General features: G+C 44.5%; 1 protein-coding gene across 4 annotated transcripts in view; it reads right to left on the bottom strand.

Moving 5' to 3' along the window:
• Nucleotides 1-15,338, bottom strand: part of NAXD (NAD(P)HX dehydratase) — a 247,309-nt gene extending 231,971 nt beyond the window's left edge. For 2 of the 4 annotated variants that reach the window (XM_085622173.1, XM_085622175.1), the window contains exon 1: nucleotides 15,183-15,279. Coding sequence is in view for 1 of the 4 variants with exons in the window: in XM_085622176.1 (XP_085478302.1) it covers nucleotides 15,183-15,240 (58 nt within the window). In the remaining 3 variants the exon portion in view is untranslated. The other 2 variants (XM_085622176.1, XM_085622174.1) reach the window with 2 other exon arrangements.
• Between the last annotated feature and the right edge of the window lie 1,553 nt (nucleotides 15,339-16,891).

Genomic DNA, 16,891 nt, shown 5'->3' with positions numbered 1-16,891 from the left:
AAAGGGTTTGTGCTGCAGGGGGTTGGGCCTACTTGTCCAAAGGACAAAACAGACATGAAAACTTGTTGTCTTTGACCCCAAACAATATGGCCTGGGCGTCGGACTATAGAAATTCCACACCCCTGTGCCTGCTAGCATGGCTCTCGGACTGAAAAAGTGGGGGTGTTTCTCTGACTGAAAAAGTATAGGTGGCTATTTTCTTTAGGTCCCTTTGAACTTGGTCGCTCATTGTGATTTGGAGATAGAGGTGACAAGGCCACGTATGACTTAGGGCTTGTGGCTTGATGTGGACTGATAGCGTCAAAAGGCCTCACATTTGTTGTCTGAAAACAGGAAACATCAAAGGTAGATCTTTTATAAGATCGGGTGTGTGGGGGCCATAACTATGTACAGTTCATGTACGCTACACGGATAGGACAAAGGATGGCTGAGGCTTTTCGCATGATGTTTCATGTATGAGGTTTTGCTTGCCGTTTTATTTATGTGTTTTCCCAACGCTCTCTTTATCATGCCTTCTGTTGTGTGTGGGCTATACTATCAGGATTGTAAGGGACTATGGGAAAGGGCATTTCCTGATGCTCCTATTGTTAGTAGATTTGCAATTGTCTGTTTTGAATTGATGTTGACATTTTGATGTCAGTTTTGGTACTGATAAGAGAGCCAGTTTAATGCAGGCAAGTAGATCTAGGGAATAAGACCAAATTACTATACAAAGGCTCTTTGCAAGGGCTAATGAGCAGATAGGATTAAATAATTAGGTGTTGCTTATAAGCAGCTCTGCTTGGCCTCTAATCAATCTTGGTGGTTAGTCGTTCGTTGAGAGCCAAGGATTGACCTTGGTCTCCTCCGATCTTTGATTCAGCTATCCACTCGCTCCTGCAGAAGTATATTGCAAATGGCCACCTGTTAGGGCCTCAACTGTGGAGGCAGCAGCAAATAAGGCACTCAGGGGCCCCCTTCTCCGCTCAACCCTCCCTGCCAGAAACCGCACCAGTGCTGCTTACTAGAGGCTGCATCACAGTCGAAACCCTACTTACCGCTGTAAGCAGGGTGCCCCTCCCCCCCTTCCATTGGCTACCAGGCAGGCGGGAGTCTGCAAATCCCACGGCAACAAGGTTGAGACCTGAACCACAGCACGACTGCAACCGGATGCTTCTGCAACTAGGAGAGAGTACTCAGCCCACACACTTGTTGGGGGGCTGCAGTGCCTTCGGTCCTGGAGTCCTCTGATGTGTGAGAACCATACGGCAGCTTGCGGCCAGCTCAGTGGTTTTTCGGACCGTTCACTAATCATCTTTACTTGCGGAATAAAGAAACCTACATAAAACTTGGACTGCGTTATGCCAACACCAGCACTGCCAGTTTTTCTTCTCAAACTATATCCAAATGTCTCCTTTTTTCATTGTTATTGCAATTTATTCATTATGAATGTTTTCGGCTTAATTTGTTTTTATTATACAAAGTAGGAGGAAAAATCACAGTTTGCTGCTCAATGAGCAAAGGCTGCCAAGGGACAAAGTGACAAAAAGATGATGGTCTCTTTTGGACCTGACCCTTTTTGCAGGGTCACCCCCAGCTTTTGCCTTCTGTAGCTTGAACCTGTTGTTGTCTAAATTAGGATTCTGTGCACTTTCTCCCTGCTAACTAGTGGGAAAGTGCTTGTGCTCTCTCCTTAAAACATGGTAAAATTGGTCTTCACTTGCATGCCATATTTAATGTACTTGTAAGTCCCTAGCAAATGGTACTACATGTACCCAGAACCTGAAGGCCCACTAAAAGCTACTAGGGAGCCTGCAGAATTCATTGTGCCACCCACTAACGTAGCCTTTTAAAACATGTCTCAAGCCTGCCACTGCAGCCTGTAGTACAGTCTTAAACTGCCATTTCGTACTGGCAAAATAACTCCTTTGTCAGGCCTAAATCTTTATTTCTAATACTTACAAGTCACCCCTAAAGAAGGCACTCAAGGTTCAAAGGACAGCGTCTGTGTATATTTAAAACGAAGGATGTGCGCTTAGGTTTTACATGTCCAGGCAGTGAAAAACTCTTAAAGTCTTTTTTCACAGTTGTAAGGCCAATCTCTCCCGTTTACTAACACTACGGTTACCTTATTAAACATAACTTTAGATTGGCAGCGGGTGGAAATATACTGGTTATACTCAAAAGAACTGCAATTTAAAATTATCTTTAAATGGTGAAGTCGGATTTTAAGTAACAATTCTGAAAATGTCACTGAGACAGTTGGCATTTTTTGTCCTAACCATTTGTGCCTTCTACCAGTATCAACGATCACATAACTGTGAATGGCTCTGCTGTTGGGGTTTGTGTATTGCTTTCAGACAGTAACACAAAGGGGGCTTATGGGTGGACAGATTGGGCCACCCTGGCAAGATGCTTGTGAGGAGCTGTACCCAGCCTTACTTACACATCAAAGGGCTTTGCCTCCTGCACACACAAATTAATCTTATACCCTTGACAGGGGAGGTGGAAGAGCTTTCCAGAACCAGATGTAGTGGTAGGACAGGGAATACCCCTACACAAAAGCTAGTACCAGGTATAAATAGTGGACCTCCAGACCCACCCTTCAGAATACTCCTAGACCTATGGAAATCACAGACGGACGGCTCTGCTGCCAGAGGACTGCCCTGCTACTGAAGGACTGCCTTGCAGTCTGAGAAGGAGGACTGAACCTGATTGCCATCATCCCACGCTGACCAGTGTGAATCCAAGGGTCAGTTGGCTAACCTTATGTGTGAGCTACAGGGACAAAAAAGCTCCAGAGGCCCCCTTACAACTGCTGGGCTAACATGCTGCAACTGGACCTGCCAGAGACTAGCTGCTGGCCTCTGCCTTGATGTGAGTCCTTATCACTAAGAGGTGCCCCCAACCCCGGAACCTTGGCTGGTATCAGAGAATACTCCTTCCTACCCGACTGTGTGTTCCATCAAATCTGACCCAGGACTATCACACTATCTGGGGTTGCCCTGCCATCCAACATATATGGGAGGAGGCCACAAATTACATTCAGACCGAACTGGGAAGAGGTGGCTCTCACACCACAGCTGGGACTGCTAAATATCTGGGCGGCGACTGATCTTACTGAAATTGAACAACAGCTGGTGATGCTGGGGTACACACTTGTCAAGCGGGAACTGGCGAGAGGGTGGGGGCTGCTCCGCCTTCCACTCCGGTCTGGGCGAAAGAATTAGACAAGTGCATGATAGCGGAGAAGGAAGTATTTATAACCCGGGGGTGCCCCAAAAAATGGGACAAGAAATGGTCCAAATGGAATATATATAGTGGAGACATAATTATATCCCCAATGATGGAGTTGGAAATGCGCAAAAGTGAGAACAGAGATGTATTTGATTAATGTATATGCTTTGCTGACCCCTGCATAATATACAAATGTATGAGTACCTGTACTATCTACTAATCGGTGGTACATGTATGATTACTATTGAACTCAATAAAAAGATTAATAAAAAAATTTTTTTGAAATCTGACGCTGGACCTCGCAACTCCTGATTGAAAATTCACCGGAACTAATGCAGTGTGACAAATCGACGCACAACCTCGCATTGCAGCCCTTGCAGCTCCTGATAGGATCCGACACAGAATGATACAACTCAACATAGGGCTTCGCATTGCAATATTGCACAGCTCCTGATGGTAACTGACGCAGACTGACGAGAAGCCTTGCAGCAAGGACATAAGGTACAACTCTCAAAGGACTAACCAGTTCCCTGTATCCATCGCAGTCGGACTGAACTTGTGACTTTATCCCAGTCCAACGTGACCAGATAACCACAGTTGGCGCTTTGTGCTTTTTGGTGGTATTTTTACTAAAAGCTTTATACTTGAATATCTCCAGTTCTACTGAGGAGCTGTATGGGCATTAGAATAGGGAGAGAGGAAGGCGTTTTTGCATTGGAGCTCGGTGTCAATCCAGAGTTACACAGTGCTATAAGGGGTAACGTGGAGGCTAAATCTCCACATTCATGACCATCTTTCACATCCACTGTGACCACTTCATCAACCTCATCATTTTGGCCAGTATATTATTTTATTATATTTACTCTTACTATTCAGCTCATTTTTACAAATCAGAGAAAAATGCTCCATCTTCTTATACTTACAGCATATCCTATTCACTGCAGGGTAATCAGCCAACATCACTTAATCTAAATCCAGATTACGTTCAATTTGTCCAATCTCACTTATGGGTACTGATAAGTGTGTTAAGATCTACCTTCCTTACATCGCAAATCTATGCTTCAATATGTTTAATTTGCGTTTTGCTAAGACTACATCACCTCAACACAGCTTACAGATTTCAAATTCTTCCTTACAATCCTCCCACAACATTGACGCTTCCACAGGAATTTCTTTGTTTTGTTTTCACAGCACAGTCGATGCTTCACACCTCCCTATAAGCTGCGCGCCATGTGGTCCCGACACCCCTTTTTGTGACCAGCTGCTCCGAAAGACATCTTTCCATGTCTTCACAGTGCTGTGTACTGTTCAGGTATGATCCCCCATGCAGCACGTTTCTGCCTGCTTACATGCCTCTTTCACTGGCAGCACACACAGAACAAGACACTGAAGCTGTGTGTCACAGTGTTCTGCATGTTCTTGTCTGCTCTGCTCCCTGCACTTCGACGGATCGAGCATATGGCAAGGAACATGAGCTAAGTGCAACCTGCCCGCTGTTGAAGCTCACTCTGGCGCCTAGGGTCAACAGTAATCTTCTTGTACTTACTGTCTCACACAGGTCCAAGTCTACCCTCATACCTCCTCTAAACAGTAAAACAACACACTTTCATGTGATAAAGATATGTTCATGCTTAAAGATCACCTGTGGTGTAACTGCCTAAAAAAGGAACCCAGACAGGGGTGGGAGAGACAAGCTGAGGGTGGAAAATGTAGTGAGAAGTCAACCTCTACAGCAACTCTTACAAACACACTTGCCTCTGGACAAAGAGGTTTTTTTTTGTTTTGTTTTAAAAAAAAATATTTTTATTAAGTGGTAGATTAACAGAATATTAACAAGTTTATCACAAGGAGTGGTACAACACAAGCTGTATCTTTTCCCAAAATAATAGGTTAGCTAGGTATCAAAAAAGACAACAGGCATCAAAATGTTGGCCCTCCATAGATTCTTATACGTACTCCAAAACACTCCTTTCCCGGTTGCGCCTACGTATTTCGCGGCCGTCAACGCGGAGGTCACCGGCCTATTGTGGGAGGATAAGGCGCCGCGGATAGCACTCCATAAGCTCACCAGTGGGTGGTACGATGGAGGTATAGCCCTCCCGGACATGAGAACGTATTACTGGGCATCGCAACTTATGGTTGTAAATCAGTGGCTTCATGTGCCTGGAGGCGACCCAGCGTATCGTATGGATCGACAACTGCTGGGGGTCGAGGGGGTCATGGGTGCGCTCTACAATCCCAAGAGGGGTCGCTTTCCGGCAGGGCCCACAGCACATACCCTCCAGATATGGTTTGCGGCACAGCGGAATCTGGGATGGGCAGGAAGGATTACCCAGGCTACGCCTCTATGGGAGACGAAACAGCTGGGGGTGCTACGCACCACCAAAGGGTTCCACCAGTGGGATCTAATTGGCATCTCCAGGGTCGGTGACCTCTGGAAGAAGGGAGAGGTGGTCACGTTCACCCAACTGCAAGCAGATTACGACTTGGCTGACACTGAACGTTTCAGGTACTTGCAAGTCCGTCACGCACTTCGGGCGGCGATCCCGCCCGGGACCCGGCTCCCGGAGTCGTCGCCACTGGAAGACCGGCTCCTCACGGAACATCTAACGCAAAGAGCGACGTCCCTAACTTACCGGAAAATGATAAACAATCGACCTGACCCATTTGCGACCCTTAAGAGTAGATGGGAGGCAGAACTGGGGGACTTGGATGAAGCGGATTGGCAGGCGGCGCTTTCCTCCCCTAAGGAGGTGGGCATATCGTCCAATCTACGGCTGGTCCAACTTAAAATTCTGCACCGCACGCATTACACCCGTACACTCTTATTTAAACTAAGGCGGGCGGACTCCCCCCAATGTCTCAGGCAGTGTGGGCGGGAGGGAACTCTTTTTCACACTCTCTGGGGATGCCCGGTCATAACGCTGTACTGGAAGGGGGTGCTGCACACACTCTCCCAGGTGACCAAAGTCCCGACGCTCCCAGAGCCGCGGAGGTGTCTCCTCAACATCTGTGAACAGACAGACCTTAAGAGAGTGGCACAACTATGGGTGACACTGGGGCTCATGCTGGCGAAACGCAATATAGCCCAGCGATGGGGATCGGGGCAGCCACCGACCCTTGCTCGGTGGATCCGGGACATGGACTCAGCAATGATTGTTGAAAAAACTGTATATGTGCATAGAGGCTGCCCCAGAAAGTGGACCCAGGTGTGGGGCGGGTGGAATATATATAGAGGAAATATATGTGAACCCCCACGCGATGCTTCAGACTCTGAACTCAGCGACCAAGAATAGCCAACCTATCGTTTGCTCATTAAATGAGGTGGATACGATTGTATGATACTGATGGGGTGTCTATGTATCTTAAATGTGCCCGTACAGATCCGTTGCACTACCGATGGGCTGATTTCCTGCTGAACTTGATACCAATGTATGTTGCTTTTTGTTTGCAAAACTCAATAAAAATATTTCAAAAAAAAAAAAAAGACAACAGGCATAAAAACGACTATAATCTCAAAAATCTTACCCCACATCCATTAAAGAACAACATTTATAAGCTTTTTTGAGTGTAAAGTGACATCCTCAATAATTTGAGAAATAGTTACCAAAAAAAGACAACATTAAAGTGCTTAGTTCGTTAAAAAAAATAAAAAAAACAAGCGGCGATAAAGCAACAGAACTGTTAATTATACAATTTAAACCTGCTCAAATAAGGGAAAGCTTTAACCAAATAATTAAAATGTAATCACCATAGTGCATAAACATTCTGACAAAGTGCAATATACAAAAATGCTTAAAGAGACTTGGGGGCATATTAACAAGCCAGGCGATAAAATTATCGCCGCTTTAGCGGCAGAAAACTGCCGCTAAAACGGCGATAATGGGCTTGATAATATGCTCTATGGAATTCCAATTGAAGCCCATGTTAAATGTGAAAGACGTCGAACATGGGCAGTTTTCTGCCGCTAAAGCGGCGATAATTTTATCGCCTGCCTTGTTAATATGCCCCAAAAAGAGCAATACATACACAAAAAATTGCTTGAAGCAGCTACCAGAGATAGAATCTCAATACAGACAAATACATATTCCGGCTGTGCTCATAAATCAATATCCCCAACTGTACACCTCGGGAAATAGCCCCACAACTGCTCAAATACATCACTTTGGTTCAATCTCTTTGGATACATATATTCTGTCGTATCCTACTCATTTTGGATTGCCACTGGCCAAAACATGGGCATCTGGAATATTTCCGGCACTGTAAAATGAGTGATCTAGCAATCAAAGCTACTATAAAAATGAACTTCTGTTCTAATCACGTGAAAGCTTCTTTGTTAGTCAATACCCCCAAAAAGTGCTACTAATAAGCCTGGCTCCACCCTTTTAGGTAATCTTACAGATAAAAATTAAATATCTGCCGAAAAAACAAATACAGGGCTGGACAAGTGAAACAAATATGTGCCCAATCTCACTTAGCCATTGTGGTACACCTAAAGCAAATATTTGAAACATTAGGAAAGCAATTTATTTAGAAACTAGGGAGTATAATAAAGAGCCCATCTAGCAAAAAAAATCATTTGTTTCAAATTGGCCGCCCTAAACAGTTTATGACCAAACATGGAAATATCTGCCCGCTGATTTTGGAAAATAGCACATCCAGTAACTGATTCAACTTTTTGAAGATGCTTAGAAATATGCTTATAAAATTTTCAAAAAGTTTGCAGCGAATGGATCAAAATAGGGATTGAGATTCCACAAGCAACTGGAAATTTGGGCAACACTAAACCAAAGAGACGGGTTCTCGTAGATTAACTGACCTAACAGCTGCCAGTAACTCCATCTACCATTGATACTAAAATCAGATGACGCATCGAACCACAATCTGTTCTAAAGTACAATTGGGAATTGAGGGATCCGCAAGCCCAGCCTATCACAATCCTGTAAAGAGAAAAAATATTGACCATCAAAAATCTTATATTTTAACTCAAATACATTTTTATGCAGAATTATTTCTTTTAGTATTTTTTATCTTGTTTTCTTGGGGCACTGCCATGATTTCCGAAAAGCCGAGAGCTGCAACCCTACCTCCTGCACCATCAATTTTTCAAAAATTCATAGGTTGAGAATGAATCAGCATATAAATGTGCAAGATAATCGACAAAGGCTGATGGATAGTATCGATAAAAATCGGGTAGGGCCAGATTGCCCTGGTCTTTGCTAATTGGATAGCTGACAAATCAACACATGGGTGCTGTTGTTGCCATATAAATCTATAAATCTCCTAAAGCTGTCCACTTCCTTAAAAAACTTTTTACTAAGTCGAAAAAGTACATTAGTATACAAAAACAGAAGCTGAATCAGCATTTTAATTAGGGCAAATCAGCCTAGAATTGACAGGGGCTTAAACCTCCAGAATTTCAAAATTCTCTTAACTTTTCCGACCATTCATAATAATTTATCCTGTACACATCAAGAACATTGGAGGTGACAAAGACACCAAGATATCCAATAGGAAGAGTGGGCTCCCATTGCTCACTAAGTACAATAGGAAGGTCCTCAACGAAAGCATTAAACAACTACATTTCTGATTTGTTGCAATTAAGATTGTAGCCCCTGATTAACAAACTCGTTAAACCTATCAAAAGTTTATTCATTACCTCGATCTGTATCCAAATTTAGAATAATATAATCTGCAAAGAGTTTTTGTCTGGACATACCAGAAACTGGAGGTAAAATAGAATTGTCATTTCGTAAAAGAACGGCCAACAGTTCAATTAAAAAAGTTAATAAAACAGGTAATACAAGCGTTTCACGTGAAAATGTAAACTTGCCCTACATTACTTGAGTTGATACTAATTGTAGCTACTGCTCCTGCATAGAGATTCTTAAGAAGAGTTATAAGTTTGACAGGAAAACCAAACATCCTCAAAATCTCAAATAAAGCCGACCAATTAACTAGGTCAAAAGCTTTTTCTGGGTCGACCGTAATTAAGGCAGCTTTGGTGCTATTGACCAAGAGATAGTATATGGCCTGAATCAAATAGTTAGTGTCAACTCCCACAGACCTATTAGGAAGAAAGCCATTTTTATTACCCCTGAATTAATTTCTGGGCAACAGGAACCAGACGGTTGGTTCAGATTGTCATTCAACGTTTATAGTCCGCATTCAACAAACTAATAGGCCTATACGAATTAGGATTGAGAGATGATTTATCTTTTTTTCAAAAAGCTTAATACAGTGGATTGAGTAATTGAAGGAGAGCTAGGACCATCTGCAATTATCTCATTAAAAGGTTTGATCAATATATCTTGGGGAAAAAACTGCAAATTCTTTTTAAAACTCGGTGGGAATGCCGTCCAGTCCTGCTGCATTAGCATTGGCCAAAGCCATCCTAAATTCTGTTTCTAAAACTGGATTTAGTAACCTTTCCTACTGCTGATTAGGTAGCTGGGGAAATGGAATTGAATTGAAGAAAAATTGCAATAGTATCCTCTGCTACCTCAGATGGTGCCTAATAAAGAGAGGAATAATCCTTAAATAATATTTTCTGGATCTTCACTACTAGCAGTGATTCAACTGGTGCCAGAATCTATCATCTCTGATATTCGATCAGCACTGGACCTAGATTTTACTGGCCAAGCCACAATCTGACCCACATGCTTACTTTCCTTGTAAGGTTGCTGGAGGCAGCCTTCTCCTTCACTATTTCCTCATTCAAGAAGAAATTCCGAAAATTACTTACAGCCAGTTCTACAGATTTACTAGGAACAGAGAAGATAGATGCAAACAGTCCTTGATCTTGCGCTGTATATTGGCCTGCATTCCCTTAAACAAGGCACAACAAATCATTTTTTTTTTTTATCAACTATTTTTTTATTGAAAAAAGGCATGTAAACAATCATAGCACAGCAGTTCCTCATATGATCTATGGAGCACAATTTGATTACACAGCGAAAGCTCATTGCACAGTACAATATAGATATCACCTGGAATCATATACTATCCAACTTCAGCAGTGTCATCCTCTAACCCCCTTGGTGGGTCACATATACCCCCACGAAATGTGTTCCAGGGCACCCAAATGTGTGACCATTTCTTCAGGCACCCCCTTGAAACATAGATAGGGACCTCCGTCAACATACACCAGTCCATGTCCCTGGCCCAATTGACAATACTAGGAGGGATCGGAGCCCGCCACAGCCACGCGATATTCCGCTTAGCCACATTGAATCGCAAGGTAACCCAAGTTCTCTCTTTAGCGCCGAGATCCGTAGGCTCCCATATATTCAGTAAAATCAATTTGATGTTGCATTGTATCTGCTGTCCCAATAACTCCTCCATCATGCGTGCCACCCCCTCCCAATACTTCTGTATTGAAGCACATTCCCACAGGGTGTGGATAAAGGTGCCGTCTTCCCCACAATGTCGTGCACAGCCACTATCCTGGGCATAGCCCATGTGGACCAGCGAGGGTCCTGACAAGTACGTCCTATGAAGGAACTTCAGCTGGACCAATCGGATTCTAGAGGAGATGGCAACCTCACGTGGAGATGCCACAGCCGCCCACCATTCCTCATCGTCCAACCCAGCCACATCGCGGACCCATTTACTTCTCAAACGGATCAGGGGGATCGGGCATGTTGTTAATGAGCTTCTTGTATATGAGAGAAATAGCCTTTTCAGGCAGAGCCCCGGCCAGTATCCTGTCTTCTAGCGGGGAGGACACGGGGAGATCACCCCCTTTTGGGAGGGCTGCAAGCAAAGCGTGTCTAATTTGGAGATACCGGAACTGTTCAGAGTTGGCCATTTCATAGTCCTGTTGCAATCGCGAAAATGGTAGGACCTCGCCCGATTTCCATAGGTCCCCAATTCTGAAGATTCCAATAAGATCCCATTTATCAAAACTCAGGGAACACGACAACCGACCCAATTGGTCACCATGCCAGAGCGACGTGGCGCGGGTGAGTCTGCCCTCCCATCCCAGACTCCTAGTAGCATCCTTCCAAACCTGGACGGCGTGTTTAGACTGTCCAGACAGGGCGGGTGTCAGAGATTTTCTATACAACGCCCCCTCAAAACCGCCCCCCGGGAGGAGCCATCGGTTTATCTGAAAAGCCGGGTCATCGTGCCACCTATATCTGCACTGGTTAATATCAACGAGTTGCGAGGCCCAATAATATCTTTTCATATCCAGGAGCCCGATGCCACCGTCAAACCAACCCAGTGTTAGTTTTTGCGTGGCGATACGGGGAGCCTTCCCTTCCCAGAGCAAATCCCGCACTGCAGACTCCAGTTCCCTGAAGACCGATGCTGCGACCGGAAGAGGCGTGTTCTGCAATGCATACAGCAAACGGGGAAGGGACATCATTTTAAATAACGCCGCACGCCCCAGGAGAGTCAGAGGAAGCGACTTCCAGTGCTGGACATCAGATTTAAAGCATACGAGCGGTGGCCGAAGGTTAGTATCATGGAACTGGACAGTTCTTTAGATACCCAGATTCCTAGATATATAAACCGATTTGGACCAGTTGATCTTATAAATCAGCAAATCTACCGAAGTTCTGGAATATGTCCATTATTACGTTGAGAGATTTCGCCGGGAGGCTAGATATAACAGAATATCGTCCGCATATAGCGATATGCAGTCCTCCCATCCATGGGTCCATCGCAGGCCCCGGATGGCAGGGTCCTGGCGGATCCACGCCGCCAGGGGCTCCAAGGCATGCACAGTTAAGTCCTGCGAGTAGTCAGAGAGGACGTATTCCTTAATAAAATTATTCACATATGTGATCAGACTCTCAGCGTCCTCCTAATGTTCCGGAATACCTATGATTCTAAGATTAGACCTTCTTGACTGATTTTCTTAGTCCTCCTGCTTGATCCTTAATGCCCCTAGCTGTTTCCAGAAGTGCTGCATTGTCCCGGAGGACAGGGTCAGTTTATCCTCACACTCAGAGATACACTGCTGCATCTCTTCCATTGTATTGAGTGCTTGTGATATTTTCCCCTCAAGGCTGGACAAGCGTTCTGTGACCTGCTTAGCGATTACTTGTTGCAGTTTTTCATTGATTTACCTCATCAAGAATTTCACATAAGACCCCTTGGAAAGCAGCAGGAAAACCAGTTACTTTCAGACCTTCAGTTGATGTGGTATTCCCCCTAAGACTCAAATGTACTAGTTCCACTGCCGGAATCAAAGCCTCATTCCTGCTGGGGATCAGAATATCTAATGCAGCTTGCCCTGGTGAAGTGTAAGGACTTGAGGGAATAGGGGGTGTCGACTCCAGTCCGGAAACCGAGCTCGGCACAGATGTATTACTCAGGGTACATGGCTTATTGTGAAAAAGGATTAAGAACTCCATAGTCCTGCTGTTCATAAAGTGTTCCAGTTTGATTTTGCAACCCATCCGCCCCGTTGGGCTCTTACTGGGGCCAGGGATGGAGGACATTCACGTCTCTCATGAAGTTTTAGATCACCCTTTCTGTTTTAAGTTGCCTCATCCTCTACGTCACCTGCAGGAGGCTGCTCCTCTCTCACAAGTGCTGCATTTTTACACTTCACCGAATTGTGAGCCTCTAGTCTTGCCGGTATCTGACCCAGCCGTTTGGGGTCCAATTATTTCTGGTTGCTGAGCAGCATAGTCTCGTAATGCCAGCTCAGGGACTGCTATCTCAGACACTGACCAGTGCACCAGCAGCCCATCATGAGAATTCACTGCCACTTTCGCCTTAATGCTGCTTGGTCAGTTCATACTGGAGTCTCTCAAGCCACCCCTGCCAAACGTGCACACTTCCTAGTGGAGGTCACCTTGTTTGCATAAATGCCTCCTTTAAATGATTTTAACTGCATAATCATCGTAAAATTCCATCAATGGCAAGAACCACAAGCGAATCCCCTCCCTTATCAAACAAATACTCTGCCTATTTCGGTGAGTTATGGAACCCTAAGAGCGCATTTCTTCTTTGGGGAGAAGGGCACCAGGGATGATAAACTTCGTTGCGAGTTTAAGCAATCAGATGAACCGCCCAGAAAGCCCGATAGTCAGTTGAGATCCGCCAAATCTCGCTGTGTCACGTCACCAGTATTCAATTTCTGCAGGACACTGGTCTCCAGAACTCGCCATAGCCCTGTTCCCACGAACAATCTAGTGAATCAACAAACCCGAGGTCTGAGCATTCTTCAGGGTTGCATCATGGCGACCATACCTCTCGCTCGTTTGAAGTGGTGCCGTCAGGGCAGGGCGGGAGAAGCGACGTACTACAGGGACCGCCTACAAGCCATTTCCACCCACTGAAAGATCTGCAAATGGTTAATATTAGTTTAGAGGCACTATTTATAAGTTCTGTTGTCTTTGTTTCTCGTGTTGAATACCCTGTGCAGAACTTCCCCACACCTTTGCACATGTGATGGGTGGAAACACAAAATTGAATATAGTGACATACAACGTAGGAGCATCCTAGGGAATCTTATGAGACTGGGAGCAGATACATGTCTCTTACAAGAGACTCATCTGCTAAAACCTGCACCAACTACTCTCTACGTGCTTCCCTACATAATATTATGCAGCTGCCCCCACCAAGAAATCTAGAGGTGCCGTACTATTGCATTACACACACAAATTTGGGGAAAAGATGGTCAAAATAGACAAAAGAGGCAGGCGGCCTGGTCGTGGTGGGAGAATGGGTGGGCCAGCCTATGAATATAGCCACAATTTACACCCAAACAAACATGGGGCAAGAAAAGTTCCCCATCCCAACGAATAACGAGACAGTTCGGATTTCAGACAACCCAGTTATAATTGGCTGGGACCTCAACTGTGTGATGCACCCTACACAGGACAAATCGGAAAAGCAGGTGGTGGGGGGGGGGGGCAGCAGATGATCTATCAACAGCTAGCAAAACGTGGCTCAAAGACCTGCGCATAGTTAACTTGTAGTGTTACAGACATCCACTCACGATGGATTACTCCCACCAGCCCATCACACTTACACATTCAACATACACATCCTGGTAGGTCAAAATGTAATTTAATTTATCTCAGGCAAGTCCGTAATGATAAGACAAGCTGACTGAAAGACGATTCCACATTCCCAACTGTATCCACATGAAGAATGTGCACCCTGAGAGGTTACTGTAATACCTTTGAGAACAGAACTAAGATCTGTGATTGTATGAAGAATACCTGAAAACTATTTATGGAGAAGGTTGGATTGCACAACTGATACCTGTCATATTTCTTTGTATTGATAATGTGCATCGCTTTCTGCTGCTCCGATACAGACCAAGAGAAAGTTTACAGTACTGTGATAACTTTACCATTTAAGGTAAAACAAACTATTGACAATGGATAAAGTTATGATGAGGGCTCCGGATTTTATTTTTTTTAAACATTTCTCTCTCTATATAGTCAATTGTCTTTTTTGTCCATCTTATCAGTATTTATCTGTAGTTATTGTTGAGTCTTGTGTACAAATTAAGTTGTAAAATGTATATTTCTAAATTTAACTATAAATGTGCACTCATACTTTGACGTGTGTCTAGTTTTACAAGGACAAATATAATAAAACAATACAAAACAACAATATGGTAAAATAATAGTTTAATACCACAAACAAATTTCGAGGTATGGAGTTATTTAAGGAGATGTCACCCTGTTTTAAACTCGGTATGCTGTCACTTCAAATAAGCCATATATCTGTATTTGTCCACTTTTAAAAATAAATAGAAACATGAAGCACACTGCTTCATGGGTGACCCTAATACAGCCTGCTAGAAAGTAATATAGGGACTGACTCAACCCTGCAACCTATGAGCAGTTGTGCGGTCTTCCTTCATGTCGCAGCTTTTTGTACCTTGTCCATCCCATGGCCAGTAGAGAAACAGTAGTGCAGCAGCTAGCGCGCAGGCGGTAGCGGCACAACCCCGGGAAGGACCCGTCATGCCCCTTCACGGTTCCTCTTACCTAGAAAGGGGGCGGGGAAGCGCAGAGTCGCGACGATCGCTCGCAGGACTTGGACCATCTGCGCGCTTGACAGGCTGCAACACAACCAGTGGCACCGGATCCGAATCACAAAACAAGGACTATCTCCATTAAAGAAAAATTCTGCAGCGAGCTCCAAGTCCTAACGAGAGAAGCCCAAAACACGCTGAAACGTCCAAAATCATACATGGCACTTATTAAAAAGAAAGACAAAGCACTATTTACGCATCATTTTTAAAGCATTTATTTACCATACTTTTAAATTAGTAGTCATTATTCACGTATGTCTTCCGCGAGAAATACTCACGAATCTAAACAGACCCAGATAAAAGTGCAATATGGATGTATTAGGGCAACAAGTTCACCGATATGGGCATTGGGATGTCGAAAAGCGTAAGCGTAGTGTCCACCTACAACAAAACAGGACTCTAGGAGGTGTTAGACAAGAAAGTCCCTTTACTATTTCGTTTCTTATTTGTAGTCTGTTTTCGGTGTCTACTGAAGAAGACAGTTCCCGACCGATGTTCTGTCTGTTTTTTATGCAGTTTTATATAGCGCGAACTCGACACGAGGGTATTGGAGCGCTTTAAATGAGCACCAGTTGCGTTACACAAGGACACATACGTTATTTTGGGAGGCACGGGGAGATTAAGGGGCATATTATCAGACATGCCAACCCTCCCGATTCAGGCGGGAGGCTACCGATTTCAAGGCTAGTCTCCCGCCTCCCGATTCCTGCAAGCAAAAACCTGATTCTATGTCAGGACAGGAGGCTCCGATTATGCTTTCTCATTTCTTTATTAGAAATGCCAAGCAGCCAATTAGAAGAACCGTTGTAGAACGAAAAAACTACAGTACCCATGAGCACCAGGGTACCACGTGAACAACCATAGAGTCTCACATATAAAAGATAATGCCAGTGAAAGTACGTCCTCTTTCTTTGCTGCTCCGCAGCCAGTTAAGTGTTTCTTATTTGTCTATTACTAATGTGTTGATACTTTGTTGCTATTTGCTTGTCTAGATACGGCTTAATACGCATGCTTCGGTGCTCTATTTGCATTGCTACTTTGTTGCCGCTTCTAGCGCATTTCGTTTCTAGTTCGCGGTGTCTTCACACACGCGCGATGCTGTGCTGGGAGCGTGTGTCACCTCCCGAGGTCCGGACGCTCGTCGGAGCGTCCGTGCTCGTTTTTCAGGTGGAGTGGGAGTCCTGGGGCAGTGAGACTCGCGCTTTCACGCGCGAGCTCATTTATTCATTTCTAACTCGAGGCGGCCGTTACCGCGCATGCGCGGCGGCCATTTTCAGTGTTTACATTGTGTTCCTCACGGAGCTTCACAGAATCGGCTGTTTTACACGCCGCTGCCCACAGCCTCAAAAGTTAGTCAGCCCCATCGACGCCCATTGCTTTTTCAAGGCTTTGGGCTGTATAATAGCGCATAGGCTCTGCCTAGAGTGATTGTGCAGCAAGCCCTCCCTCCACAATTTATTTATTTATATATTTTGGGTCAGGTTTCTCTACCTTTCCTACTGGCTTGCTGTGGGGTTATTCACTCCCCCTGATTTGTGCCTTTGGCATATATATAACACTCGGAGTATCATTTTGTGGGCTTTATTGTCCCATTTCTGTGTCAGAAATGGAGGAATATTTTGATGACGATGATTACTCCTTTGAAGAGGATGATTCTAGTTT

This window comes from Triturus cristatus, chromosome 8, assembly GCF_964204655.1.
Source record: "Triturus cristatus chromosome 8, aTriCri1.1, whole genome shotgun sequence".
Lineage (NCBI taxonomy): Eukaryota > Metazoa > Chordata > Amphibia > Caudata > Salamandridae > Triturus > Triturus cristatus.
Note: the sequence above shows the minus strand (reverse complement) of the source record. Positions and strands in the feature narration are given on the sequence as shown.